Raw genomic sequence first — 26,619 nt, forward strand, 5'->3', positions numbered from 1 at the left:
TCCTCCCCTGCCCCCTCCCCCCTGCCCCCTCCCCTGCCACTCGGCCCCGCCCTTCGCTCCTTGGCTCTCCGCTGCCTTTGCTGCTCACCCTGCACCCCTGCACTGCTGACTCTGGTATCCTATGCTTGGAATCTGTTTACCAGTGTCCCTGTGGAAGCCTTTCCACCCTGATGGTCTGGGACAGGTTCATAGAATGTTTTCACAGCTTTCTAATTCTAATGCATGCTAGTTTGAAATCAATAACTTATGGGATTCATTATTGGTTAGACTTATTCAGATGTTCTGAGAATTCTGGAGCCTGAAATTAAGGCTAAGCGGGTCTTGCAAATATCAGAAACTTTAATTGATTCTTATGTTTTAGTAGGTGACTTAATTTTCCATTATAATGCATTATTAAATTTAGAAGAAAATGCATACCATATTGATAGAGTAATAATTTTAATCACCATTGCAGCGCCCAAGCCGTTTACAGATGTCAGCATTGTCATGAGATCCGCAGGACATTCCAAGATCTCGCGTATTAAGTAAGTGTCTGAATACAATTGTTACATGTTGCCTTAATACTCAATTTAAAGACATGAATAAAATTTAAATCACATAAAAAAAATTATACTCTCAGAAGACTATGGGTAAAACACATTAAGATATTTTAACAAGATTTGTTTCTGGGTAGTGGGTGTTTTAGTTTTTCCTTGTTTTGTTTTCTTTAACTTGTCTGTAATGGCGAAATAATTGTTTAGAAACCATGAAGACAGTATTTTTTTTTTTCATTCACAATCTGACCCAGGAGTTAGAACATGAGCAGAAACATCTGATACTTTCCTAACTTATTTCCAGAACCTTGATACTAATATAAAATCTGATCCTGGGCCCAGAGCAGTAGCCTAGTGGCTAAAGTCCTTGCCTTGCACATGCTGGGATCCCATGAGTGCTGGGGACCCTGCACCCGCGTGGGAGACCTGGAGGAAGTTCTTGGTTCCTGGCTTCAGATCAGCTCAGCTCTGGCTGATGTGGCCATTTGGGCAGTGAATCTTCAGATGGAAGATCTTCCTCTCCGTTTCTCCTCCTCCCTGTATATCTGACTTTCTAATAAAAATAAATCTTTTAAAAAATTCTGTGTCTTTGTTTTTTAAAATACAGTTGGGGCCTGGCATTTTGGCATGGTGAATTAAGCCAGCATGTCAGCTGTGCCGCTGATGGTTGTTCTGCCTGCTGCTGAGCCAGCTGCTGTTGCTCCCTGGAGAGGCAGTGCATGATGGTCGGAAGGATGGGCACCTGCCACCCAAACGGGAAACCCGGGTGGAGCACCCAGCTGTGGCCTAGCCGAACTGGCCATTAAAACCATCTAGGGAGACGGAAGCCAACCAGCAGATGGAAGGCCTTACGTTTCTCCTTCTCTGTATTACCCTGACTTTAGAAATAGTCTGTTATCTAAATACATACACACATATGCATACATAGTTCACTGTATGTATTCCCATGCTTGATGAGGTTTAATTTTAGTTTTTTTTAAGTAGAATGTTCTAAGTGATGTATAGACTACTGGGACTTGCATTTTCATTCAACATTTTTACTGAAACTTAGTGATTTTATTTTATGTAACACCAGTTTTTATATCAAGAAATATAACATTCTGTTGTATTACTATTTACCACATTTTATTTAGCCTTTTCCTCTCTGCTCATTTTTTTTTTTAATTTATTTTTATTGGACAGGCATTTATACAAAGAGGAGGAAAGACAGAGAGAAAGATCTTCCATCCAAAGATTCACTCCCCAAGTGGCCACAACAGAGCTGAGCCAATCCGAAGCCAGGAGCTTCCCCGGGTCTCCCACGCGGGTGCAGGGTCTCAAAGCTTTGGGCCGTCCTCGACTGCTTTCCCAGGCCACAGGCAGGGAGCTGGATGGGGAGCAGGGCCACTGGGATTAGAACCGGTGCCCAAATAGGATCCCAGGCATGTTCAAGGCAAGGACTTTAGCTAATAGGCTATCGTGCCGGGCCCACTCTGGTCATTTTTATGTTTTGAGTTTGTTACTGTATATAGTGGCTTTAATTTTTGTGCCCATTTATCCATGAAGTCTTGATATTTAAAATTCAAACATTTCGGTTATGTTTAGTTTTCCTGATGTAGTTAAATGATGTTTTAAATGTTTTCTGCTCCAACACAGGTATTTTAAAGTGTTGATTCAGGAGATGGACCTCAGGTTGGACCTTGGGTTTGTGTATGCTTTAGCAGACCTCATGACAGAGGCGGGAGTCACCGAGAACACGGAGGTACGACTTCCTGGTGTCTGCCGGGAGGTGAACTCCAGCGGCGTCGCTCAAGATTGATTTTTATAGTAAAGGCAGATTGACAGAGAGCTGCTTCTAGGTCTCACACATGAGTGCAGTGGCTCCAAGGCTTGTGCTGTCCTCTGCTGCTTTCCCTGGCCAGGAGAGGTGGGTTGGATACGAAGTGGAGCAGCCAAGACTCCCAACTGGGTGCGTGTACTGGATACCAGCAAGCACTTCGGGAAGCAGCTTAATCCATTGCACCCCAGTGTAGGCCCCTGTTCCTCACATTTTTACCTGTTGAACTCTATTTCATAGAGGATTAGACCTTTTACTGTAATGTAAACTAAAAATATAGTATCTCAAAAATCAAGAAAAAAAAGAGAATGAAGGATGGAAGATGATGACTGTCCTTATGTTAGAATTTTATCTGGGAGCTGCAGTGACTGTTACTGTCACGTTGACAAGAGATGTAGGAAAAAATGGGTTCTTTACGGCACTAAAATGGTTTCATCTGTTTCACAAGTATGAGTTTTCATGTTTATTATTTTTGTGATTGTATTTGTTGCATACATTTTTAGACAATAGAAGGTAGAAGACAATTGAAACAGCATTGTTAATGTAAGATACCAACCAGGAGAGCTGTGGAGGAAGCCGTGGGAGGAGGAGCCTGACGGGCTTGTTAGGATCGTTTAGCAAACCGTTCTGGATGGCTGCTGTTTTGCTTTTGCTTTGAAGTGACATAGAGATACGGTTGTGTCCAATACAGCCAGAAAGAGAAGGGTTAAGTAGTTACTTTTTGATACAAAAAAGGTAATAAGTCACTGATACGGTGCATCAGACACGAGTTTTTGAGGTAGAGTTCTTAAATTTACGGTAAATGTCATGAAAAGGGGGGAAGGAGACTCGGCCCCCAGCGGAGGAAGTTTATTGACATGCATTGTTGTGTGCTTGCCGTGGCAGCTCTACGGTAAGATTGGAACGATACCGAGATTAGTGTGGCCCCTGCTCAGGGTGACGTACATGAACATACCGTGTGTCATCTGAAAGTGTACAGTAGTTTTTAATGTCTACTATCACCCCAGATCAACCTAGCTTTATGTAGCCACTAATATATTTAATGTCTGTAGCTTTTCCTGTTTTGAACATTTCCAACACAGAGTTGATGTTCACGTGTAGTGTTTTGATAACTGCCTTACTACTGTCTATAGTTGCCAGTGATACCAAAAGTGCAAAAGCATTGTGAAAATAACCTTTTGTTCATGGTTTTATTCTTGACAATTTGTCAGTGGTTTTAATGGAACATAGAAGATACTTTTTGAACGAGCGAAGGCACTTTAGCCGATAGGGATGTCAGTGTATATTCGGAGGCATTAAGTTTGCAAGTGTAAACAATCCTGTGATTGGATTTTATCATTTTCTGCAGTGTGTGAGCCGTTAATTTCAGTATCTTGTGAAATTCAGGCCTTTTGATTGTTATTTTATCCTCCTTTTATAGGTTGAACTTTTTTCTAAAGATATGGAAGCTTTTGAAGCAGAGTGTAAAACTGACTCGTTAGTAGACCAGTCACAAGTCAGTCTCTATGAATACTTCCATATATCCCCTATCAAGGTACAGAGAAAGCATACTTCATGTTTCTGGTTGATACTCTAGGTAATAGCAAACAGAATTGGTCTGTTGGGGAGGATATAGTATTTAAATTGTGTTCTTTAATAGTACTTAAATTTTGTAACTCCACAGTTAAATGTGAATAACAAAGAAATGATTCTTTTAAACTTTTACTTATTTACCCTTAAAATAATTTTTCCCCATGCAGAGATAATAGTGGAGTCACCTCCAACATCTGATAACATTTTGAGCAATTTCTGAATTATAGAATATTTGAAGAAATTCGTATAATTGTGTAAAGTATATATGCAAGAAAATTGCTTTTTAATGGCTTCATACCAAGTTTAAACAATTGAAGTATGCACTTTTGGAGATATGTAGATAGTTTCCAGCACCTTCTATTTTTAAATTTTATAATGTACAGAGCAAATGCATACAAATTAAGATTTTTCATAAGTTTTCCAGAAAATATGAAATTGAACTTAAAGACATGTAATCTTAAATTGTCAAATTTACAATTTGTAGACTCAGTTTTGATTTTAGTCCTATTAGCCTTCCATTGACTAATTTAGTATAATCCAAGTAAGTTTGAAATATTATTTATGATGTAGTGAATTTAGAGTGAAACTATGTTTTTAGCAGTGAAAACTGTCAGCGTGTAGAAGATGTTTTACAGCATTTCCTTGTCTCGGTAGTTGCACTTGAGTGTCTCACTGAGTCCGGGTCGAGAAGAAGCTAAGGATGCAGACCAACACGGAGGACTGAGGCCGGTGCACTCTTTAAATCTGCTGCTGAAGAGTATTGGAGCCACCCTTACAGATGTACAGGATGTCGTCTTTAAGTATGTCTAATACTCAGTTCATAAATGGATGGGTGAGACGTTCATATTTGCCCAAGACAAAACATGGTTTCTGCCTTTAAATGGAATGCAATAAAAAAACAAAAAGCATTTTACCTGCTAACGTTAGGTGCTATAGAACAGAGGCATTACTAAACAAAATGAAACATACACCATGCGAATTTAAACATTTTAGAAGCTTTTTGTGGCCTGGGAATGGAATCTAAGATACGTCTGTACAAAATTGTGTTGCTTGAAAGATACGGCTTTGAATCCAGGAAGAGCAAGACTTTTTAAAGCATACACAGTTAGAAAAAAAGTAACATGGTGATCAGGGAGATGAAGGGACTCACTCAAATGCTGTGTTCCAGAATTTGTGTTTCCATGTGAGTCAGAGTGCAAGGTGACAGAATGTATGACCAGTTGGAAACTCAGGTACCATGTCGAGCTGAGGTGATGGTCTAATGGTTGACCTTTGTGTTCCATGTTGGCATTGCTGGGTTCCATGCCTGGCCTGACTCCTGCTGATATAGGCCCTTCGAGGCAAGAGTGATGAGTTACTTGGAGAGTATGCCAGAACTGGAGAGCCTGCCTCTCTCTACCTACCTTCTTCCTTCCCTGCCCCCCCCTTCCCTCTCTCCCTCCCTCCCTCTCTCCCCCTCCTCTCCCCCTCCCTTCTCCCTTCCCTCCCTTCTCCCTCTCCCTCCTTCCGCTTCTCCCTCTCCCTCCTTCCACTTCTCCCTCATGCTCCCTCTTTGACTCCCTTGCTCTCTCCTGCTCTCCTTCCCCCTCTCTCCCCCTCTCCCCCTCCTCTCCCCCTCTCCCCCTCCTCTCCCCCTCTCCCCCTCTCCCCCTCCTCTCCCTCTCCCCCTCCTCTTCCCTCTCTCCCCCTCCCTCTCCCCTCCTCTCCCCCTCTCTCCCCCTCTCCCCCTCCTCTCCCTCTCCCCCTCCTCTCCCTCTCCCCCTCTCTTCCCCTCTCCCCCTCCTCTCCTTCTCTCCCCCCTCCCTCTCCCCCTCTCTCCCTCTCGTTCCCTCCCTTCTCCCTCTTCCTCCTTCCCCTTCTCCCTCACACTCCCTCTTTGCCTCCCTTGCTCTCTCGCGCTCTTTCCCCCTCTCTCCCTATTCCCCTTTGTGCCTCTTTTTTGTTCTCGCTTTCAAAAAGAAAGTAGCCCTGAAATCAAGATAAAAATAGCAGTCAAATAAAAGAGCATAGATTTGATGATAGCAGGAATTGGGTAAAATAATACTCCTACTCTTGTATTTCACAGTGAGTTTAAAGCATCCTGGTAGTGGATCAGGTGTGTGCAGTGAGCGGGTTATAAATTCGCTTGTCTTGACGCCTCAGCTGTAAGCATATTTGACACAGGGCCCACAGAAACGGAAATGTGGTTTTTCTTGAGCAGTCTTTATTTATCTTCATGTGTGATGGCCATAATAGAACAGAGTTGGGAAAAAGTTTACTAGTAGTTTGTGGATAGGATTCAGCAGGGTGTTTGAATCACCTAAATTATATGAAAATTTGTGTGGATGGTTTTTAGCAGATGTCATAGATATTTATAGGAAATGTCTTATATTTATAGATGATGTGTTAGAAGGTGAGATTTGGAGAGATTTGTCTACAGAGATAAAGCCATTCATATTAAAAATACTTTTTCATTCTTTGTTCTTGCTCCCTCCCTCCTCCTGCACGTTCATATTGTTTCCAGGCTTGCCTTCTTTGAGCTCAACTATCAGTTCCATACAACATCTGAACTTCAGTCTGAGGTGATTAGACACTATTCCAAGCAGGTATGTGGCACGTTATTTCAGAGACAGGGCGCTGCAGACCTTGAGCTTTGTGTGTTTGCGCCTGTGTAGTGCTGAGTTGACAACGCGTAAATGACTAGTTAAGCATGGATCCTTTTCTCAGAATTGTAGAAAAACATTTAGCACAACCATCATTTCAAATGTTATGTCCTCTTGCTTTTTCTTAGACATTGACGGACGTTTCCCCAGACCGGTGTGTTCTAGAAATCAATAAATCTGTGATAGAACTAAAAATTTATCACACTTATTTTCTAAAGAAGTGATCCAAGGTTTTCTATTAATAACTAATGAATGCACAATATTATTAATATATTTAGTTGTTGAGTCAGCTGTATATTAACTAGTTTTCTACCTTTAGAAAAATTATACTAACAACTTACAATAATTAATCTATGTAATTTACGTGGTTAATGATGTTAGCACTCAGAGCATCCCAGGTCACTGTGGTCAGGGGGCAGGTTGCTGAGCATGCCTGAGGGGATGTGGGTCTGGATCGTCTTGGCCTCAGTCCCACCGTGGGGCCCTGAACATCATTTGACCTGTGTGTCTCTGGATTCTCTGAGATGGTGCTGCTGGTAACCACTGGGCAAGCGTTGTGGATACTCTAGAGTATTATGTAAATACACTGTCATATCATCTAATACTGTAACATCAAATTGCTTTTTAAAAACTAAGCTTTATGATAAATAAGATAATATGGTTTTGGTGTTAAAATTTGGAGTAAATCATGCATTCACCTGAGAAAAGTGGATATATGAAAAAAAAAGAAAAGTGGATATATGCATTAAATGGTCTTTAAGAAACAGTGGCAGGTTCAATTATCTGAATGTTCAATGTCATTTTTAGGCCATTAAGCAGATGTATGTACTCATTCTTGGACTTGATGTTTTGGGAAATCCCTTTGGCTTAATTAGAGAATTTTCAGAAGGTGTGGAAGCATTTTTCTATGAACCTTACCAGGTAAGATAGTTAACTTTTCTTGTGTAGTATATCACACTCATAATTCAGAATAGGTAATGCATTTCTGTTACTAAATAGAGCTGTATGTATAAATAGATTTGGGGAGTCACACAAAAGGCATTTACAGGAAAAATGGTTAAATGATTTGGGGGAAATTTTTCTCAAAATTTAAACTTTAGTATTTTGTTAGGGCATGTTCAGTTTCAGATACTATGTTAGAATACAGAAAGAGTAACTCGCACTGTAGCAGAAGAACGTCAGGAGGTACTGCCCGCATTGCTGTTCTGCTCCGTCGTGTGGAACTGTGAAGACCACCATGCAGGTGGACAGCTGTCCCAAACAGGCCCACTGAGCAGTGGGATGAGTTGTAGTTGTTATGCGTTCCTTAAAACATGTGAGACTGTTCAGAGCCTTCGCAGTTCCATTTATAATTGTATGGGAAGATAGAAACATGCAGTTTAAAATCCTTAATGTTTTAAAATACATGAAGTATTTCTTTTCTAAAAACTGATTTTTCATCATACAGTTTACAGTACACATAAAGCATATCCTCTGTACCTTTTATATTTTCTAACTAATTTTGGCTTAGAACAGCATCCAACATTTGATTCTTTATACTTTCAATGTCATGAAATGTCCCTGAAATTTCTTAGCAACAATGTGAATGTTTTTGCTAGCATCACTTTGGTACATCTTTCTTTTTTTGTCACTACCACTTTCCCTGTTTGCGTTAATAAACACAACTTTTAAAGTTAATATATAACCTTTTGATTTCCCCTTTAGGGAGCCATTCAGGGTCCTGAAGAGTTTGTAGAGGGAATGGCGCTAGGATTTAAGGCTCTACTTGGTGGAGCTGTTGGTAAGAAGCACAAATACCACCCATTATTACACTATACAGTAATGACATACCTGCTTTGACTAAAGGTACTGTCATTTCTGTTAGGTGGATTAGCAGGCGCTGCTTCTAAAATCACGAGTGCCATGGCCAAAGGAGTAGCAGCTATGACGATGGATGAAGACTACCAGCAGAAGAGAAGGGAGGCCATGAATAAGCAGCCGGCCGGTCTTAGAGAAGGCATCACTCGTGGAGGCAAAGGCTTAGTGTCTGTAAGAAAGTTCATGGGGTTGTGGGCAATGCTTTGAGAAGATCTCCTTATTTATTTGAGGGCACGTTAGAGAAGGAGAGACCCAGAGAGGTGCCTGCCATCCACTGCTTCCCTCCCCAGAAGACCCCAAATGACCACAAGGGCCAGGCCTGGGCCACGCCAACCCCGTGGGCCAGGAACGCCCAGATCTCCTGTGAGGATGCAGGGCCCAGGTGCTGGAGCATTAGCAGGGAGCTCAGTGAAAGAGCAAGCAGAACCTGACCCCGTGCCCACGTGCGGTGCTGCTGTGGAGGTGACCCCGTGCCCACGTGAGGTGCTGCTCTGGAGGTGACCCCGTGCCCACGTGCGGTGCTGCCATGGAGGTGACCCCGTGCCCACGTGTGGTGCTGCTTTGGAGGTGACCCCGTGCCCACGTGAGGTGCTGCCATGGAGGTGATAGCCTAATGTGCTATGCCACAGTGTTGGTTCTAGTTGTGAATGTGTAAGAGAATGTTAAGCCTGCTGTCTTGAACAAGAAGATAGGTGGGGTCAGCATTATGGTGTGGCAGGTTAAGCTCATACTGTACCAGTATCCATAGATCTAGATCGCTGTTAATTTGTCATGAGCCTCCAAAAGCGTTTTATTAAAGCTGTTTATTAGGAAATATGTTAACCCTTACCGTGTACAAAAAATAAAACATTTTGTGTATTTGAAAAAAAAGTAAAAGTAGGGCTCGGCAACGTGGCCTAGTGGCTAAGGTCCTCGCCTTGATCCCATATGGCCGCTGGTTCTAATCCCGGCAGCTCCACTTCTTCTCTGTCTCTCCTCCTCTCAGTATATCTGACTTTGTAATAAAAATAAAATAAATCTTAAAAAAAAAAGTAAAAGTAAAGTACAATGTTTTGTGTATTTGAGCATGATATGAACCTATTGAAAACCTTTAACTGCTTTCTCTCTAGGGTTTTGTAAGTGGCATAACAGGAATTGTCACAAAGCCAATCAAAGGCAAGTACAGTAAACCCTTGGATAGTAATGACCAAATATTCCAAGCATTGTTTGTGTTTTCATTCTCAATCTGTTTCTCTAAAATTAGCTTTTTTCTTTCTAGGAGCTCAAAAGGAAGGAGCAGCTGGTTTCTTTAAAGGAGTTGGGAAAGGTTTAGTTGGAGCAGTGACGAGGCCGACTGGAGGCATCATAGACATGGCCAGCAGTACATTTCAGGGGATAAAAAGGTAAGTTGTCCCTGATGTGAGACATGAGCCAAATACCTGCGCTGAGACACATGAAATGCGTCTGTCTGGCTGTGGGCAGCATCTGAACACTCGGTGAGTCACGCTGCGTTGGCTCTCCTACTTCATCTTGGCAGTTTGTAAATTGCTGCCATTGTTTCATGTTAACTCTAGAATTCTGTATTTTTCATTTATTACCAGCAGCGTAGGGAAGAAAGATTTGGCAAAAAAGCTTTTTCAGAAAGTCATCTTAATTGAAATACCTTAATGTAATGCTATATGTCAGTTAAGAAACTAGCAGATAAAATACTCTGTCTTGAGAAATTAAGTATAGTATTTTATATTCCTTGCTTCAAACTCAAGTTTGTCTTTATATTTTTTGAAGGTTTATTTTACTTATTTCATTGGAAAGTCAGATATACTGAGAGGAGGAAAGACAAAAAGATTTTCCGTCTGCTGATTCATTCACCACGTGGCCGCAATGGCCGGAACTGAGCAGATCCAAAGCCAGGAGCTTCTTCCGGCTCTCACATGTACGGGTGCAGGGTCCCAAGGCACTGGGCCGTCCTTGACTGCCTTTCCAGGCAATAAGCAGGGAGCTGGATGGGAAGTCGGGCCAGCAAGATTAGAACCAGTGCCCAAATGGGATCCCAGCCGTGCAAGGCGAGGATTTTATCACTGGGCCGTTTGCGTCAGGCCTTTGAGTCATTTCTGATGCTCCCCAGGGTTCCATGAGCAGAAAGCAGGACTCAGAGCTGGAGTTCTCTGTCAGGCTCACACTCTGACACAGGTGTTCGGCATCCTAACGTGTGTCTTCTTGATAATACAGATGAGCAAATGATAAGCCAGGGAAAGTTAATTCTTCTCGTTGGTGTATTTGAGTTATAAATGGGTCATGAATTCTTTCTAAAGGTTTATTTATTATTTGAAAGACAGAGTTACAGAGAGAAAGGAGGAAGCAGAGAGAAAGAGAGGCAGAGAATCCATGGGTTCACTCCAGATGTTTGCAACAGCCAGGGCTGAGCCCAACCAAAGCCTCGGGACTTTCATCTGGGTCTCACGTGGCTACAGGTCATGGCTGGAGAGCGTTGCTTATTCCATGGGAAGCAGGTGCATCAGTACCAGGTACAGATAACACCTGTGGTACTCACATGGCCGACTCCAGTAACAGAACAAGCCCCAAGAAATAACAGATGCTCGTTTAAGGGGAACATGTGATGACCATGAGACCCATTACCCAACTGCCTTAATACTACCTGCTGTAAGCATAAGGGATTTGGTCTAGTATCTCTGGCTGGGCGTTCCTCCCTTGCTGAGTCGTGTCAGCAGCAGATAGTGCCAGTGCTTGTATTCTGCCTGAACGATGTGACTGCTCTGATCAATCGGTCTGGTTCTGGCCAATAGCCAAGCTTCACGGGTGAATGCATATGCCTGCTGTATAACATACCCCACGACTGGGTGTGTACCAAGTTCCCAACAGGAGCAAACAGGGGGTTCCTGTGGCACCATCCACCTTATTTGGGAAAGCTGGACCAGAATCTGAATGCTCTGAACCCAAGGTAGGATTCCACTTGACAAGCAATTGAAAAGCAATTAAATAATATTTTCTGTCCTCTGCCTGTACCTGGTACTGATAGACCTGCTTTCCGTGGAATAAACAGCACGCTCTCTGCCTTTGCAATCAGTAGAAATAAATCAGACAGAGGGAGAGAGAATGACTCAAGTGATTGGGTTCCTGCCATCACCTGGACAGCCTGTTGACTTCGTGGTGCTTGGCTGCATGGTGGTCCAGTCTGGGCCATCACAAGCTTTTGTGGAGTAAAGCAAGGAATGGATGCACTCTCCCTCTCAGGAAAAAAAATAATTTTAAACAAAGAAGTGCTTTTGTATTATTTAGTCTGAAGATTAATTTTAGTGGTTGTGTTTTCTAGTGATCAGTGAACTTCTGAGTAGTTTGCTAAACTGCTCTCTCCCCTAGAGCTACAGAGACTTCAGAAGTGGAGAGTCTGCGACCTCCTCGGTTCTTCAGTGAGGACGGGGTGATCAGACCTTACAGGCTGCGGGACGGCACTGGGAATCAGATGTTACAGGCAAGTGCAGAAACGCCTGCATGAAAACGAGTCAAGCTAGCACTTCCAAAAATAGCTATATGATGTCTTAAGTATACAGTTACTTGCACTTTTATGTCTGTTTATAAGTTTCTTATCTTTAGTTAGAGTTTAAAGTACATTTTTCTCTTTTTTACAGGCATCAAAAAGTTTGATATGAAAACAGTTAATGCATGACTTTGCGAGTGAAAGCCAGCAGTAGAGTTTAGTCTTTACATGTATAAACCACGCACAGCTGTTTAAATATTTTGAATGCAAAGAAAAGCTTTTTATTGGTAATCTTTTTACAGGAATTTTAATGAATCCAGTCTTTTTATAGATATTCTTACTTCTGCACTGATTTTTCTAGCTTTGTTGAAATCCAGAGTGCCCTATGTGCCCTCATAGTTGGTAATACTTGGATTTAGCCAATTAGAGTGCTCTCTTTGGGGTACCTCCTTCTGGTAATCAGACCACTAGCAACCTTTGTGCTTTTTTTAGAATTCCTTTTTAACCTTATATAATCCTGCTACCCAGTTAGTCATGAAGAAGGAAAAATAAAACTCAAAAACACTGCATTTGCGCATTATTCATGGGTTCTAAGGCATTGCTTTTAAAAATGTTCAAGTGGCCGTTGTTGTCTTATTTCATTGTAGTCTAGTCTGTGCAAAATCTGGTGGGCTTTGATGAGCAACTCACATGCAAGCCAGTATCTTTTAGTAAGGAAGCTTAAGTTTTCAAACATTAGGCATTTTGAAGATAGAAAGTTTAGTCATTTTAGACAGCTTTCTTACTTGGGAAATCAGCCTTTTTAAGAACTGGAATTCTAGGGTAAGTAACATAGTAAACATTTCCCGGCTACCCCAGTGTTAGTGTTGTTTCTGCGATTTAATGTTGGAATACTTGCCTGGATAAAATGAGATGTTTTTGTATAGTATTGAAAGTATTTGTATTAGTAATTGTCCAAATATGGAGTTCCTCTTGTAGATTTTCTGTTTTAAATATTTCCGTGTTGAAGTGATCAGGGTAAAGAATTAGGACTAATATTTTACCCTTAGGTTGTAGAGTGTATGATACAAAAGCATAATGCTGAGTTTCCCAGCTAAAATATTAACTTGTAACCATCGATTTACTGTCCAAAATTGAGCAAAATTATTTTACACTGTGATTTTAAATGCTTTGAAAGTATGAATACCTGCTTATTGAGACAGAACTGCAATCTACTGAGAGATGGGGCTGTGAGGAGCATATTTACAACCCCTACAGTGACAGCATCTTGTTCTTTGGGAAATGGAAAAATTGCACCATGATCCATGGTTGATACAGTTGAAATAGCAATTCTTACCCTGTTCCTTTGTTGAAACATGGTTAGCATGTTACTAATATTTTTCAAGACTGAGAGTTTAATTATTTTTAAATCACCTTTTAAAAAATCTGAAATAGTTATTGAGAAACTGTTTTAATAAACTTAAAAGAATGAGAAGAGTAAGCATTCAGATATATAATCATCCTTATTAAGGAACAGATTATAGTTATTTGAGTATAGGAAAGCCATGAGTTACCCTGAATTTGTCATGGATGGAAAATTGACATCAGGAATAAGTTGATTTATTTCACACTTTCATTCATTGTTTTCTGTGGGTTTAAACTTTGGAATTGAAATAAGTGACTTCCAACCACATATTTTTAAAAATGCAAATTACTTTAGGGCATCTTTAGCACTTACTGCTGAAGAGAGCCATTTAAGTGACTAAAAGTTCAAAAGCATATTCAGCTATTACTTGTTTATGAGCAAAGGTTGAAATAGTGTTAGCTGGAATGATTGAGTTTGCCAAATGCCTCGGGAGGTTTGCTTGTGGGTAACAGTGAGATGCCAGGAATGGATTGCCGTCTCAGTGGTAGAGAGGAGTTTTGAATCAGAATTCTTACTGTATTGTTACTAGCCGCTTTCAAAAACAAGTGAAAATCTTGTCTGTCTACATCTCGGAAGTGATGTAAAGATGGTGCTTGGAAAGTGTTCGCCACTTCGAATTGTTCCTCTTTTCTAATTTCTAGAAAAGGTATTCTGTATTCACTAACTTCAGTTTGTCCATATGTGATTCTTAGACATCAGATGCGCTGTTTCATTGTGTCCCTTTCTGCAGAGTGGCACGTGATTCTAGTGCTTGATAGCCATCAAAGTTGCCTACCAGAAGAGTAGAATTTTAATTATTTTATGAATCATAGTGTGTCTTGGTGTCAAATGTTTAAGCATTACATTCATACCGATTCATGGGAGTGTGCCATCTATTAAAGTTTGGATAGTATATCCAGAATTTATTTATCCTGAGTCACAGCTGAAAACTCTGCACTAAAATTGTTCTGAGTCTTTGAACTTTTCACACTTTTACCTGTCCAGGCAATTTTCCATTCCTAACTAACATTTGTGCTTCTTTCTTCCCTTACCATGCTTACAGAAAAATCGGGCCTACAGGGAGTGGATTATTGCTCACAGTAGCAGTAGTGATGATGATGATGATTAGCCAGATCTATACTGTTAAAATTCATACGCTTTTGTCATGTAACTCAATGTTTCATTAGCATGTTTCTACCACGGCTGTCATGATTCCCATGTATCTGTTTGAGGGAGGTGAAATATTTTTTCCTTTCAAAATGTTTTTCTGGGCAATATTTGGACAAATCTAAAAATGATTAATTTTGTAGTGCTGCTTTTAAACCCTTCTGACAGCTTTGCATTGGGTGGCCTAAGCCACCTTGAGCTGACACTGTGCTGACAGTAAGTCATAAAATATACTATTATGCTTGAATGTTTAACTTAGAATTCAAATGCTTGAGCCCATGATTTCCTAGTTTTTTAGTTTTGTCAGGCTTTTCTTTGTGTAATGAGTATTCTCTGTGTTCTTTTAAAATGATTATTTTGGATTTTAAAATAGGAATTTGACCAGAAAAAAGGTAGCTTTAAAAAATATTAGCTCTCACTTTCTTCTTGTCTAGCATTCTTTAGATTCAGATGAAATCATGGTATTTTATGTATCAATTCTAATACATATTTAAATGTCAAAGAATTATTGTTTTCATGGCAGTATTCTCATCCTTTTGGAATAAAGAGTGACCAATCAAATAGCCGCTGGCTGCTCTGTCCCTCACTGGTTGTGACTTTGTACCGGACGGCCTCCGTGTCAGACACGCTTTCCCTATTGTCTCACCTTCGGCCAGAAAGAAGCCAAAACTCCCGGAATGTGTGGCCAGCCAGCCACTGCTGCCGGAAGCTAGAAGCAGTTCAGCCTTATTTGACATTGTGTGTGCTTGAAAAAGGCCTGGAGATCATCCCTGACGTTTTACTCTACAGCGTGACTAGGCACAAGGCCTTTGTGAAAAGGAAAGTAAGGAAAATATTTGTAAAACATTGAGTGAGTTTCCTGTATTGATCTTAAATTTTTCTTACTTTATTTGTATAGAAAAAAAATTATTTCCACAGTAAGTTTTCATTTTAATGAAAATAAAATTGAAGGCAGGATTTTACATTTATTGAAAATTTAAACAGAAAGGTTTAAAAAATTGTGGCAGTAAAAAGTAGTAAACTTTGCCCATGTGTCATACAATGTCATCATGTGGTTTTTAGCCCTTAAAGTGAATTATGTTATTCAATAATATAATTGTGCTTAAGTAGCTATTTCTGTTTTCTTAACCAAATGAATTAATCTTCTCAAACTTCTTTGCATACAGATCTTAATTTTCTAAATTGGATTTCCAATTTTGTAAAAATGTTTATTAAGACTGGAAATTGCTCTTTTATGTCATTGTTTTCTTAGTGAAAATGCTGGACAAAACTACTTAAATAGGTGGAAGTTTAGTTCACCTTTAGGATGCTAATAAGGTCAGTAGTGACTATAGTTAATTACAACTTAAAATGGAAATCTGAGAAAGCAATGAGGGACCGATACAAATTCATGAAAAACGAAATGTTTATTTTGTAACGAAAACTGAAATCCATACATAGTTTTTTCAACATACATATTCCAGGAACTTTTTGAAGGCTCCTTTCATGTTTGAAATTCATTACATGATGTTGTAGTTGAATTTAATTTTTTGTTGTAGATTTCTGTATGCTCACTGTTCACGTGTAGAAAATGAAAAGGAAGATTCTCTTCCCTTACCATTTAAGTTTGTGTAGAAGATTGTGTAAATTTAGCAATAGAAACTCTATTTCCATTTATAAGTGCTTGACATTTGAATTTCCTTGAAAATGAGCAGGGAAATTCCTAAAAATTCTGCAGTTGTGGTAACCCAATTAATAAGAGCCTGAAATTGCTTAGGGCTCGTGCTGGATCTAGACAACAGAAGTTTAAATCCAAAGTAATACTGCTAACACTCAGTATTCCTTACAGAGAATAAAGTTAAATTTGTTTTCTTTAGTATTTTATATGTTTTGGCTTTTGAAAGCGTTCAGAACATGTTGAATGTGTTGCTGAGGACGGACCATGACGTCGCACTGTTTGAAAACCTAGCTGGAGCTGTTAACATGTCCGCGACGTCCATGTTCTCTAGAACACTGCAGAAGGTCCCTGCTGTGCTGATTGCTCACCTCCCTGACGGAAACCCTCCCGGGAAGTTGTGCGTTACCCTGGGGATGCGAGAAGGGTCAGAAATGACCATTCCAAATAGCAGTCGGTGTTTTTCTACCACATCTTGAAGCCTCAGGTTTTCATCTCATAGATTTTCCTGCCATTGAATTTGAAACAGCCTCAAAATATTAAAGGCTGTATAGAGTTTAAATCTGATGTTCAGTATGTCATTTTAAATCTGGTATTAGTTATAAGTGTGTAAAAGAATATTATTTTCTGTCCTCGTAGCTTTAAGGAAAATGTAAGTCAACTTAAAATATTTAGACTAACAGTCTCATTTTTAATTCCAGTAGTTGAATGTCAGAATTTATGAAGTGCACTGAGTACAACCAACATCATACAAATTTCTGAATCAAAGGAGAGTAAAATATTGTTTCAAATGGATCCGTGTTAAAGAACTAATTGGAAAAAAAAAAAAAAGAACTAATTGGAATAATTGATGGTTTTCATTTACAGAGGTTTATTCATTGGCTTGTTTTAGTGCTATGAAATGTTTTCAGGTCCACAGTTATGTGCCTGTCAGTGCGATAAATTTAGTAATTCTGCTGTGTCAGCCAACCAACAATAAAGCAATAGTATATTTCAAAAAAACAGATTCAAAATGTTATAAATTTGAGTTTAATCTAATCTTAATTGCACATACTTAGCAAAGAAATGATAAATATTTCTAGTAAAATGTACATGCCATTCAGGAATAGCTGTTACATTGAAATGTTATATTTTTGTTTTGTTTCTTAAAAACTAGCAACCAGGATAGTCTGATACAACTGTGATTTGTCTTAATGTGCAGTCTGTTTTTTCTATTGCAAATTATGATTTACCAACAATCTGCCAACTACATTATGACTTACAAGATATTCTGAGAATTTGTACTAGAACTTGGCATGTCTCTTAATTTTGTTAGATCAAATATAAGAATATTTCATAAAGATTGTGTTAGAATGAAATTAAAAGGCACAAAAGTTACTGAGATTGTGTGCATGATTAAACATAGGAAATTATACCAAACAGCATATTCTTTGCCTGCCTACCATGTCTAGTATGTTTCCTTTTTAAATTTTTATTCGCAGTTGTGATCTGCATATTGTTTCTATTCCTTTATGTTTTTATAAACAGTATTACTAACTTGTAAAGGTTAGAACTGTATGAGCTTCACAGAATAGTAAGTGGGGAGAAGTTCATCTGCACTAACGAAGAGCATAAAGAGCCGGCAGAACCTTCTCTTTATTTTTTTTATTGCTGCTATAGCAAGTTTTTCACTAGATATATTTCTGCCTTTTCATTTTACCTTTAAAAAAACTTCCCCTTAAAAATCTTGTCTTTCAACAAAGAGTGTGTGTGTATGTGTGTGTATAGCTGCTGTGTAACTCCATTGTCCCATGGGAGTAGTGAATTCTTTACCCTTTCAGACATTTGTGGATTTTATCCATGGTGTCTTTGAACCCTCAACAGAAATATCATACTTGCCTGTAAAAGTTGTAGCAGGGAGGCTGTTTTTGTTTGCTGTGTATTTCTTTTCTTCCAGAAGTTACAGATGTTTCTAATTAGCCTCAAACACTGCCTTAGTAGCACTGCCTGCAGCCGCCAGTCTTTGCTTTCCCTTAAGAAGAAGTACAGCTAACGTGGAAGAAAGGGTTACGTAGCAGTCACGTCACCAGAGTAGTGCTGAACGCCCTTCTGCTTCATCCGAAACCTTGAGTAAGTGGACGAGTGTGAGGAGTAGGAGGCTTCTTGGACTGCCCCCTCCTCTGGGGGCTTCCTCCGGAAGGATGCCTCTGGGTGGGATCAGAAAGCTGGAGAGAGCAGCTGTGTGACCCAGGCAAGTTGGAGATGACCTGTTCAACTTGGATGCAACTGTCAGGCTTCATCTCATTTATCAGAAGGCTCTCAGATAGGCTTTGCTGATGCTATTTTCAAGGACACAGACATGCGGACAGTGAGCTGTGTGTTCCACTAAATATAGCTGGAGTCAAAGGAATAATTTGCTCCACTTAGAACCTTTAGGAATTATTTAAGGAAAGTAGTTTCTGAATAAGATATAGAAATAATGTCTTCCTCTGGAGGTGCTTATTCCTTGTAGTGGAAGGCTCTGGATTTTCTGTTATCAAATTTGGCATGTATTGCTTAATTCTGTTTTTAATCTAGTAATTTGGCACAAATCTGATTTCTAAGTCTCATTAAAGTTTGTTGTCATTGCATTCCTTACATTTGTAAATATGTGAAGGATGAATTAATACTATCCTTTTATTTTACCAATAAAAGAAATTTGAAATGGAAAACAGTTTTAAGCTTCCCCTTTTTAATATTCAGTGAATATTAGATTAGAAACTCTACAGTCTTAATTAAGCTAAGCATCCTTAATTCTGGCACAAGACTCATGGTTTCTCTATTTTGGAGCTCAGCCTTTTAGCATCCTGTAGTTACTGTGGACAGGTGAAGGACTCAGCAGATGGTTTAGTTAGCCTCCTTGAGATATCTGTGTACACGCATGTGCATTTGTGCATATATACACGCCAGCTGTAATACTGTTACAGGACCCAAGTTATAAAATGCCTGATTTTTTTTGTTGGCCTAAAGTCCTGTGAAAGAAAGGTCACATTGACTAACCCAATGAAACAGTCCCTTTTTATGAAATTAGATTGGAAACCTCATCCATTCATATGTAAATGAAGTTTGCTGTTGTCTGTGAAACGAAGCAATGTTTTTATTTTTTGCTTCAGTTAAGAGGCTTTAGTTACAAATTCAAGTAAAGTCTATATTCTAACCACTCAAGATGATGAAATACAATGACGGTTTTTCAGTGAAAATTTAGCATTGTAAATAACCATGGGAAGCATTTGCAGAGATGTGTATTTCACATATTTTTGTGATACTTCAAGTCTTAGTTGGAGAGTTTAAATATGAAGTGTAAAAATGTACCTGGAGGAAGCTAATATTTTATAGAATATAAAGTTAACATTTTCGGAATAATGGCAGGTTACTTTGAATAATGAAATTGACATCAGAATATATAATATGCAATTGAATTTGTATTGCCTTGATTTGATCATGAATGTAAGGACAGAATGTAATGTCGTGTCTCGATTCATTCCACAATTCTCTGAAGCATTTGCTAGTTGTGTGTCACTCTTCACTGACACAAGATCCCTGCCTGAAAAGGGGAGTGAAGATTCCTCGCCCCTCCTGAGCTTGTCCTTGTCTTTACCTGCTTTGCTCAGGTGGTTAGAAACAAGCGTGCTGTTAGTCACTCCAGTAAGGAGCTGCCACAGTTAAGACACATAAGGTGCCCCATGTTCCAAGGAGATACCCTTTAGGATGATGTGACATTTGAAGTGATTGGAAGAAGTGTGATATCTGAATCCATACCCCAGTAAACTATAGAAATAAGCTTCCCTGCCTCAGCTGGACTATGTATACCGTTGTCTCTCGGTATCTATGAAGGATTGATGGCAAGTCTCCAGAGAATATTCGGACATGTGGGTATTCAAGTCCCTTGTGAAAATGTTTAGTATTTGCATATAACCTACACACAAATTCTGCTCTTTACTCTTTCTCATGATACAGTTCCTTGGGCTCGGATTTCCCATTCCAGCTTCTCCTAGACCCTCCTCCTACTGCTTTCCCCTATATTTTAACAATAGTCTGGTCCCACAACAGCAGTCACAAGTCCATCGTTCTTTTGAAGTGTGTCCTGACACTAAGTTTAAAGACTGGTATATAGTCCAGCACTCAAGTGTCAAGATATATCTAGCAGTTTCTTTGGGAGTCCCATCTTTACTGGGTTACTTTTTCCCCAGTTTTTAAAATTAGGATTATTATTTTAGAATACAGTTCCATAGGCTCTGGGATTTCCCTTACCCCTCCCCAAGTCCCTTCCTCCACCCCCCCCTTTCCACCGATTTTGTCTAAATTATTGCAACACTATCGTTCATCAGCAATCACAAGTCCATCATTGTTGGCATGGACAGTGGCAGAGTGTCCAGCATCCTATTGTCAAGATTACTTTTTATAACCAGTAAGAGTAAATTCTATGTAAATCGATGTTAATACCTTCGTATTTCAGGCTTTTTTTTCAGATTTATTTAGTTGAAATGCAGAGGGACAGAGAGAGATGTTTCATTCAACTGTTGAACTTTCCAGGTGACCACAGCAGTCAGGGCTGGGCCAGACCAAAGCTAGGAGTCAGGAATTGCATCTGACTCCGCAACATGGGTGACAGGCCTCAGATGTTCAAGCCACCACCTGCTTTCCAGGCACATGAGTGGAATTGGAAGCAGAGTAGCAAGATCTGATACCAGCCCTCTGAAAATGGGGTGCAGGATAACCCAGTAAGCCACAACTCTGAACACTTGCAACCAAAGCTTGCCATGATCTTTGTAATTCTACATTTATTTAAAAGATATCAAATCAATAATAGCAACATTCCTATCTAGCATCTGTTTGGGAAGAAGAAATGCAAGATACTGGCACTGAACGAATTGGACACTGCTGATGTAGAGAGTCAGCTAAGCGAAGCCGCCATACCTTCCACCTTAGCAACGATCAGTATCCAGGAAGTGGGATTTTTGGGGGACCGTGGGGAGGTATGCCCGACACTATCAGAGCTAACATGGTGTAGAGAAAAGCACTGGTGGTAGCTAAGTGTGGAAACCAGTGTCCTTAGTCATGTTTTTTAGCTAAGCCCAGTCAGGTGACTTAACTACCATTTTACCTGATTACACAAGATTTTTTTTAAGATTTAGATGGACTTACTAGATACATTGCCTTATCTCACTTAAGTTTCTTCATGTATAAATTAAGATGTTGGTCTGGGTGAACAACAACATCCCTCTCAGGTCTGAAGTTTTTTTTCTGGTATACATAATGTATAAAGTCAGGTAGACTGAACATGGTGACTAAAAAGCATGACATTTGTATATTTTACCATGTGTTAGAATGATCATGGCCGATAAGCCATGACATTCTCTCCATGCTTCTGGGGATTTAGTTGTAAAATTTTGTATTCTGCTTATAATACTGCTATTATTGAATATTGATGTGTTTTTAACAGTAACAGGCCAGCAATTAGTTGCTTTTGATGTTTATTTAACTGTATGCACTCCAGTAGATTTTTTTTGAAGTGGACTAGTATGATCATAATATCCATTCATTTTCCAAGTGCTTGCACTTACGGTTTTGGATGAATTACAGAAAATATTGCTTGAATTACTCTTTGAAGTATTTTTAGCTTCTATTTTTATCAAACGCTTTTATGACTGTTGACATTTGGTTTGATTTAAAGTGTGAAAAATGCGCTGTAGTGAAAGATGGGTTCCACTGCAGTACCTAAAGCTGATGTTTAAACACAAGCTGGAACTCAAGTTGAGCCATGATTTTTAAATTATTTGAAGGTTAAGATGTGTTAATGAAGTACTTTCTTGCTAAGCCATCTGTTCATATCCTTTATGTATATTTTTCTGTTGGTTTACTCATTTTTTTCCTTGGTTGATTTCAAATTGTTAGAATACAGCTTTTAGGAAGTTCGTTCTGTACCTGTAATTTGACAGTTTTCCAATTTATCCTTTGATTTTGATTATTGACTTACTTGTATATGCAGTTCTCTGCAGTTTAATTTCTGTGTACTTATTTTTTCTGTTTTTGATGGATATTTTATTTTGTTTGGCCTTTTCCCATTTCAAGAGTATATGGTCACTCTGTACTTTTATGGTCATTTTGTGTGTTTAAATCATTGATTTTGTGGGTTAATTTGGTGTGACTAGAGAGGAATTTGGCTTTGTTTCGTGTTATCCAGCATACCGTTTAGATGGTGATTGTGTCCTGATGTTACCCTCTGCTACTTTCAGGTATATAGGGTTTTGTAAAGTCCTGTGTTGTGTGTTGGTTGATTGCTGTGATCTGTTCTCTGCAAAGAATGTCTATATAGACTTCACCAGTACCAAAAACGTTTCATTGCTGATTGCAGCTTTGTAAGTTGCATGAATGTCTCACAGGGTCAGCTTTCTCCACCTCTCATGATTTACTGGGTGTTACCACACATTTATTCTAGATAAATTTTACCACAATTTTGCCACAGTAAATTCACCTTCTCCCAACCATCCTCCAGAAATCACAATCTTGGGATCCCATTGAGAAGATACAAATATTGGGATGAATATAATCTTTATTGTAATGAATATTCATATCCAAGAATTAAACTTGGCTTTTTATTTTCAAAATATATTTCTCAATAAAGCATTATAGCTTTTATTACAAAAGTTCTGTATGTAATTTGTTAAACTTATTACCATACATAAATATTTGTTTCTATTGCTCATTTTTTTCTTTGCGTTTAACTGATTGCTGGTTTTACATACCTGAGTTTCATATGTAAATAATTTCTAATCCTTGCTAATATTTTATATTTTTCTTTGAATAATTTTTCTTTTGAAAACCTCCATTTCACATAGGTTCTTCATTTATAAATTTATTACTTTTAAATAAATACTTTGATAATACTTAATTTTTTTGAGTGTTTATGGTTATTGCCCTTTTTTGATTATACAGGGTGTGTATTTGTCCTGCCTACTATGTGTAAAGTTACACTTTTCTCATTCTTTTATAATCTTTGAGGTTAGGAACCTCTTCCCTGCGATTAGTATTTTGGATTAATCCTGCTGTTTTGTTTTTTTTAAACCTTTTTCTCCAATAAAAGTAAAGACTATTCTGTGGTCTTTCTACACCAAGATTGTTAAATCACCACATAACTTTGTTCTACAGTCAAATAATTTTAAATTTTGATACAAAAAAATTGTGTATAATTACACAACTTTTTAAAAATCGACTTTTAAAAATTTTTTGAAGATGTCTCACATTTTGGCTAAATCCTTAACATGCCTCTTGAAGAATCAGTCGCAGTTGAATTGCTTGCCTTTAAAGAGACTAGTGTTCAATTAGTAGATTTTTAAAATACTGGCATAGTTGGAAGACAAGAGCCTAGGTGGCTGCTTCCTTGGAGCCAAGGCCACTGAAGACAGTTTGAAATAACTTGTGTTTTCTAGTTATGCTTCGGTCTTCGGGGACAGAATTGTGCAGAGCAGTGTGCGGGTAGTGCCTGCATGTGCGGTAGCCTTGCAGCCCTCAGTGAGCAGAGTCCACTCTTTCAGTGGGTTGTGAGACTGGCAAAGAGCTTGTTTGTAAGGCAGGTACGGACTTTCACGAGACTTAAACTGCAGGTGATGCTAGAATTGTATGAGATGCATATGTTTACATATGTGTTAGTAAAAATAACTAAAAAAATCTGTTTTCATACAGTTGTGTAAGATAAAGTTACTGTAGTTTAAGACTTCATTGGATTGAATTTAAACTGAGATAACAGCAGCTTCTACGGATCTAATGACTGCCCCTGCTGTGGCTGAGTGATGTGGGACCGAGTAGTGCCGCAGCTGCTTGAAAAACAGCAAGGACCTTGTGAAAGCTTGTTGTTTTTGATATAGTTAATGACTTGGCCTCTGTTTGAAAAATGTTTTTTAGAATATAATAAGGCATTATGGAATGTCTTGTTTGCTTACTCACTCACTCACTCTCTCTCTCTCTCTCTCTCTCTCTCTCTCTAGGTCATGGAAAACGGAAGATTTGCAAAACACAGATACTTCACCCATGTCATGATCAATCAAACAGACATGTTCATGATAACCAGAAGGTAACTTGCTTTCTGTAATGTAACTTGATAAAGGGTTAACTAATGACCATTCTTGAGGCGAAGTTGTTGCTCAGGTTTTGCTCCATGTAATCGCGTGAAGGGAGCGAGCTCTGGTCGTCCGGCTCTGCAAGCTCATGTTCAGTTCTGTACATGCACACACATGAACATGGTCATGTGCAAACACACACATTTGTTAGTATTTCAACCAATTTGAGTATGACCATTCCTTAAGGTTATCTTCTTTCAAAGATAAGTTTCCTCCCTGAAAAGGTTAACCCAGATATAACAGCCCTTTGATAATATCTATTCATTAAAATATAGAGATGTATTAACATAAGTAGATGCATATGTTATATGGATAGCTCCCTGATGCAACGTTAGGTAGTGCTGGAAAGTTAGATGCAAGAAGTCAATGCTGGCGTAGCTTCTAAGGAAGAGACTGCAGGAGTCGTTACTAAACCAGGGGAAGGGATGAGCCAAGTGCAGGTTCAGATGGAGATTCCTGGGTCGCACAGTATGCAAATTGGACCCCAAGGAGGGAGAAGTTAGGGCTAAACAGTAGTAATCAGTGAAGCAGTAACTTTCTTCACTGTTGAAAAAGTGCTCCAACTTGACTGCTGCACTTACCAATCATTTCTAATGTTTTCAAAGACAGATGAAGTCTCAGTGACTTCAGAGTCTAAAATTACAGCACTATTTTAGCTAAAGTGTAGCTCCAAGGAGAGACTTGCACTCAGTGTTGGAAGTTACACCTGTAAATCTTCGTTGCAGCTCAGATGATGCTGCGACTGTTCCCTTTCCAGAGTTAGCCCCTTTCACTTCCTTCCTTTCTACCCTTCTTGCAACATTCTGTGTCTTCTCAGGTGTACAGTCATACATGTGCCAGGGCATCCACTACCCATGATACTCTACTTAGTTTTTGTTACTTGCTGTGTAGATCTTGAGCTTGTTCCGTGTAGCATGTTGAGGTCTTAATGTATAAATAGCTACCTATCTAGAAGTGTGTGCCCTAATTAACCTGAAACTTGTTGTCAGTTTTTAAAATAACATTCTTCAGTAGTCAACTTTCTGTTCACAAACTGTTTCAATGTCTTTTCTTCCTTCCTCCCTCCCATTGGTAGCAGAATGGTAGGAATCATTCCAGTTAAACAGCAGCCAGCTGTGAAGTTCGTTCCCAAGTCTTTTAAATAATTTTCTGAATACACCTTTTAAAATGAAGCAGCGTAAATAAGGAACCGTCCGAGTTCACAGCAACTGTGGATTAAGAAGCCGTTCCTAGAGTTGGAAATGTTCGTGCACCAAAATAACTTCTTAATTTCAGTTTATACAAACTTCTTGAAGTTCCTTTATATCTTTACAGAGTAAGGGAAACATGACTTAAAAGATGTTTGTATATACCGTTTTTATTTCCGAGTTTGGGTTGAGAATAGCAAATTGTTGGATCAGGTGAGGGCCAGTAGGAACCTGCTGCCTCAGAACGTGCTGCTGTCCTTGAACCTGGCTGGGGGCTACGGGGAATCCCTAGACTTCTCCTCGCATCTCTGAGGCATGGCTGGTGAAAGATGAGGTAGGGACAGAACATTGAAATAAGAGCAGAAAGCCTTGCTTCTGCTTTTCCATCCCAGGCAGGAAGCAAATGTTTGTCTAATTCATCTCCTAGCTTGTGTTTGTCTAACTCATCTCCTAATATTAGTTAGTTTCTCTAACTCATCTCCTAACTTAAAATGTGTCCCTTAAAAGAAATCTATAATTGATATTACAACCAGAAAGAAAAACTGGGAATACTTTTCAAGGAAGGGCAAACAGGAAACTCTTGTAGGCATTGTAAGTTACTGACTGCTTCCTCCAGAAGAGAAAACCAGAGTTGATCAGAATAAAAAGCCTAAGTGTTTTTAAGTCTCTGTGTAAAATTCACATTAATAGGGCTTGAATTTACTATGACAAACCTGGAGTGAGGGACTTGTTGATATTATTCAGTGTGACTGGAAAACTCTGTTCCTAATGTAAGTTCGGAGTTTGGAGCCTTAATAAGAAGCATCAGTAATTACCGAAAGTTCTCCAGACTGCCAGTTAAGAATTCTTTCTGTAAATGTTTGCTATTTCTTAAAGTTTATAAAGTATTCTTATTCTAATCAAAATATTTTAGTCTCCTTTGAGATTCTTATTTATGGATTATTTAGCTGTGTCTTAATTTTCAGGTCTTTGGAAATATTCCTGTTACCTTTCTGTTGCCGTTTGTAGAAAGTTTAATTCCGTTACGATCTAAGAACATGCATGTGTAACCAGTTCTTCTAAGTTACGATTTTTTCATGGTCTAGAATAGTTTTCCCTAGTCCACATTCCACATTTACTTGACTTGGAAATGATGTATCCTGCCCTACTGGCTGTAAGTGCAGCAGTTTGTCTAATGGGTTTCTTTCCCCTCCCTCC

General features: G+C 39.1%; 1 protein-coding gene across 3 annotated transcripts in view; it reads left to right on the top strand.

Annotated features, from left to right (window-relative positions):
- The window catches only part of VPS13A (vacuolar protein sorting 13 homolog A), a 118,142-nt gene that overhangs the window by 87,561 nt on the left and 3,962 nt on the right, over positions 1 to 26,619 (top strand). Inside the window, exons 58-69 of one of the 3 annotated variants that reach the window (XM_004591780.3) lie at positions 455 to 524; positions 2,169 to 2,274; positions 3,770 to 3,883; positions 4,576 to 4,721; positions 6,425 to 6,506; positions 7,371 to 7,484; positions 8,268 to 8,343; positions 8,428 to 8,591; positions 9,530 to 9,575; positions 9,679 to 9,802; positions 11,778 to 11,889; positions 24,104 to 24,189. In XM_004591780.3, the coding sequence (XP_004591837.2) occupies positions 455 to 524; positions 2,169 to 2,274; positions 3,770 to 3,883; positions 4,576 to 4,721; positions 6,425 to 6,506; positions 7,371 to 7,484; positions 8,268 to 8,343; positions 8,428 to 8,591; positions 9,530 to 9,575; positions 9,679 to 9,802; positions 11,778 to 11,889; positions 24,104 to 24,189 (1,240 nt within the window). Of the gene's footprint in view, positions 1 to 454; positions 525 to 2,168; positions 2,275 to 3,769; positions 3,884 to 4,575; positions 4,722 to 6,424; positions 6,507 to 7,370; positions 7,485 to 8,267; positions 8,344 to 8,427; positions 8,592 to 9,529; positions 9,576 to 9,678; positions 9,803 to 11,777; positions 11,890 to 12,046; positions 12,465 to 14,342; positions 14,561 to 24,103; positions 24,190 to 26,619 lie in introns of those variants that run through there. The other 2 variants (XM_004591783.2, XM_004591784.2) reach the window with 2 other exon arrangements.

The sequence above is a fragment of the Ochotona princeps genome, chromosome 31 (genome assembly GCF_030435755.1).
Source record: "Ochotona princeps isolate mOchPri1 chromosome 31, mOchPri1.hap1, whole genome shotgun sequence".
NCBI classification, from domain to species: domain Eukaryota; kingdom Metazoa; phylum Chordata; class Mammalia; order Lagomorpha; family Ochotonidae; genus Ochotona; species Ochotona princeps.